We start from the raw sequence: 3,875 nt of genomic DNA, 5'->3' as shown, positions 1-3,875 counted from the left end.
TAGGTTTGAGTGGTCTGTTAACTGATTGAGCTGGTTGATTGATACTTTCGTTCTGTCTTTCCAGTTGAGTGATATGGTTTTCTTGGCCACAGGTAATGATATTATGATGAACGTTTAGAGATGTTGCGGGATTGCATGAGAGCAACAGAGACATGGAAGGGGAGAGAGGGGTGCTGAGGTTGAGCTTTCCCATGACCTCCTACTAAAACCGCCCAACTGGTTTGCATAGCCAGAATGCATGAAAGTGGTTGTTTATTGCAGTCGGACAGTGTGTGCAGGTGTTGCTGTCAGTGATGCCCATATGATATACTTTGTGAGTGCTAAATAACAGTAGCTTACTGAATGTTGCACAGTCTGTATTTGAGAATCAAAATGTAAAAGGTAGTTTGTGGTGGTGTTCAACTGTCTATGATTACAGACATGTGACCATACTTGCCATCATTCCCTATTTTCCCAGAAGATTTCTGTTTCTTACGGAAAGTTTTGAAGGAGAGGGACGTCCAATTTACGACACATTTTCACACCTTCACCATTGAAGGTGCGCCCCATCTTTGCGCCCCATCTTTCTCAGTAAGTAAGAGATGGAGAGAAAAATGCTGAGTATTCAGAGAAAGAAATACTCAAGCAAATGTCAGAATACAATGAAAAAACATTTTCTGTTTCTTACGGAAAGTTTTAAAGGACAGGGACATGCATTTTGTAAACTCTGCCACATCGAGTTTCTCTTTCAAGCACCGACGTGAATCACCATCGAGACGACAGTGGTGTGCACTGGCTCTTTAAGGGAAAAGGACAAAATAAATTATGAATGAAAGAAGACTGATGAATATTTGTCGATGCCAGAGATTCACACAAGTTCAAACCAGAGGGGTGAAGCATTTTTAATTCTTTACTGAGAATTAAAAGTAAAATTAAAAGTATTTAACATAAAAGTGATGTTGCAGTATACTTATATATTTTTGAGGTCACAAGGTTGGAAATTATGTATGTGACGATCCATCAAACTTAAGCCTACATGATACTTGACTCTTGCAGTTTTACTGTTTCTTCTCAAGATGTAAGGAAAACAATACATTTATAGCTCTTTCAGCTACCATGTTGTTTTTGTCTGTACATGCTTTTAATACCCATAAATTATACCCATTTCAATAGAGAGCCAATCTGGACACGCACACAATGAGCATTGTTTTGTTGTAGAAAACAAAAACAGAGATGAATGGCGTTTAAAAAAACTTTTATTTTGCAAATGAAGTAGATAGTGAATCAAAAGTATGAAACAAGAACAAATGATGCTAAACTGTTGCAGCTTTGAGAGCTATGTTGCTGCTTTTTCTCAGGTGAATAGTGGCACAGGATCACAAGCTGAATTAGTCACCAATTGAATTTATCAAAATTAAACATGTCAAATTTCACAAATACAGTTAAGAGTAAACACAATATCCTCCTTTGTCACCTGGGGAGACAGTTGACAGGGGAGTTGTTGAGTCAGGGAAAACTTTGTGAAACACTGTCTGTGTCAAACATAATTATTTGTTAGATGTGTCTTTCTTTTTCTTAAAATCATTGTACCAATTCAAATGAACAACCATTGTGTCAATTTGTCCTGGTGTGTTGTTGTACAGTCATTTACTCTATGTCCAGATACATTATATGCCTTGTTAACAGCAGTCAGCTGCACAGATGAATGTAGCACTAACAGTCACACACGGATATTTATTTCTGAAAAACAACAATGTGTGAGTGTGCGTGTGAATGTTTTTCACTCCTGATGAGCAGCTGCACCTTATGTGAATGGGTTAATGCTGGCTTGTGTTGTAAAGAGCTTTGAGTAGTCGCTAAGACTAGAAAAAGCTTAATTAATATCATACAAGAGGACCTCAGACAACTGTTCAACAGCAACAACACTTGCAAATCCTGGTACTCTAAAGCAACAAACCTCTTGCAGAAAGTGGCCTAACAATGTGTTTAATTTACATCAATTAAACTTTTCTTCAATGGTAATTCAGCATATGTTTAAATATTGTAAAGAGGTAAAATAAGCAGAAACATGCATTGATTAGCTTTAAAATGATGTGGACAGGAATATGAGGAATTATTTCAGTATCAATTGCAGGCATATTCATCAGTCTCCTCTGAGGCTGTCCCAGTGACTTCCACCTCGCACAGTGTCAGGTATTGATATCGCCTTTTTCGAGGGATCACAATGTTTACATAACGGCCTTCCATTCCATTGCACTTAAAGGTTTTGGATTTTCTAGGTCCTATGGAACGAATAACAGCACATCTGATGAAAAACAAAAGAAAACAGAATCATGAGTAAAGCTGCTATCTGGCAAAAACTCTGCATAGATTTCACCAGTAGTTCTATTTAGATACTGCTGACGCTATGTGGTGAAACATAACATATGGATTTCTTTTAGGACATTTTGTAGTGATCGAGTTCACTCATTTCCTGTAACTTTCACAACCAACGTATACAGTTCAAATATAATATTATACAGTTACCTGGGATTGGCGTTGCCGCTAGCAACAAGGGTATCTCCAATGTGAATCTCAGCACCATTTAGCCTACCAGAGCAACAATCTTTTCTGTTGGTGATGGTGACAGTGTCGATCTTATATGTCTTTCCAAGGTCTACTCTCCACCATGGATTTGTTTGTCTCCTTGTGCAAGAGCAGGATCCCTTTCCATATGTGCCTTCAGTATTTCCATCAATGGCTCTTTGAGGTGATGCACCATAGTAAGTGGAGGACTGACTGGCTTTTCCAAATAGAGCAAGATTTGAACCTGGACAAAGTCACAACATGTGTTATTAAAAATAGTTTGAGGAAGGCACCGAAGTTTTACCTGTGTTGATCTGACCAAAGCTTCCAAAGAGTATGAAGTAAGCACATTCTATTAAACCTTTACTGTGACCATCTGTTCAAATCATCTATTGGACACTTGTTATGGTAATCACACGTTAGAGTAGTGTTTAGTCATGAAATGTGATATTGAAAACACATAATACACATGCCTACTAAATACGACAGTTGGAAATCATTGAGGAAATATTAATAATTTGATTGAACCAATTAAACGAATAATCTCACCACTGCCACAGGTCTGTCCGAGAACAGCCAACAAGACAAAGACCACAGCTAGATTCTTCATTCTGTGGAGCAAGTTCATACTCAGGTAATGTTATTGCTTAGATTTCCACACACATACTGTACATACATTTTTGAAATAATAATTTACTTGACAAATGTAAAGATCAGGAAGTAAGCCAGGCCTGAACTCCACCTCATGCCATCTATATATACACACATGCCTAAATTGACCTGTTTCTGCATACTTTTTTTTTGCACCGCACATCTCAAGGGATCCAGGTGTCAAGTGTCTACTTATTGTCTGGGCTACAGGTGGAACATTAACAACTATGTTTTTCTGTATCCGTTTATTTCAATAAATAACAATATCTGTGCCCATCCTATACCTATGGCTTTTTTCTTGAAGTTGTTTAAAAGTTTAAAGTTTCTTCTTTAAATGATTTCATGCTTAAAAAGTAAAAATGAGAAAATCATTGACAAAACACAACCCATAAGTCTTCATAAGGCAATGGCGCATTATTTTTTCAAACAGAGAGTTTGCATTCCAGATGGAAATATATTTTCCTTGAATTGTTCACTGACAAAAATGTAAAAACATAACTTAGTCTATTTGCATGCCCTTTTAAGACAGCTCCTCAGTTTCCTGTCCTCCGTCAAGTCAAAGCAGAATATTGTTGAAGCGTGTTCGTATCATTATCAAGAATGTTAAAGATCATCTCACTAAACTCTTCGACCTAGCTCTGATGCACATTTAGATCAAGATGATTATTTTTTACACATTC

General features: G+C 37.2%; 1 protein-coding gene across 1 annotated transcript; it reads right to left on the bottom strand.

The window, feature by feature from the left end:
* Window positions 1–2,083: 2,083 nt before the first annotated feature.
* On the bottom strand, window positions 2,084–3,172 carry LOC115021069 (fucolectin-like). Its single transcript, XM_029451198.1, has 3 exons — window positions 3,094–3,172; window positions 2,506–2,788; window positions 2,084–2,284 (listed from the first exon to the last, which is right to left on the bottom strand). The coding sequence occupies exons 1-3, from the start codon at window positions 3,170–3,172 to the stop codon at window positions 2,104–2,106; spliced, it is 543 nt and encodes a 180-aa protein (XP_029307058.1). The 3' UTR covers window positions 2,084–2,103.
* Window positions 3,173–3,875: the final 703 nt, after the last annotated feature.

This window comes from Cottoperca gobio, chromosome 16 (genome assembly GCF_900634415.1).
Source record: "Cottoperca gobio chromosome 16, fCotGob3.1, whole genome shotgun sequence".
Lineage (NCBI taxonomy): Eukaryota > Metazoa > Chordata > Actinopteri > Perciformes > Bovichtidae > Cottoperca > Cottoperca gobio.
Note: the sequence above shows the minus strand (reverse complement) of the source record. Positions and strands in the feature narration are given on the sequence as shown.

Coding starts and splice junctions, on each gene's coding strand:
- LOC115021069 (XM_029451198.1), bottom strand. CDS start 3,172: ATGAACTTGCTCCACAGAATGAAGAATCTAGCTGTGGTCTTTGTCTTG. Junction 2,789..3,093: donor CGGACAGACCTGTGGCAGTG/GTGAGATTATTC, acceptor GACTTTGTCCAG/GTTCAAATCTTGCTCTATTT. Junction 2,285..2,505: donor AGCGGCAACGCCAATCCCAG/GTAACTGTATAA, acceptor GTTTTTCATCAG/ATGTGCTGTTATTCGTTCCA.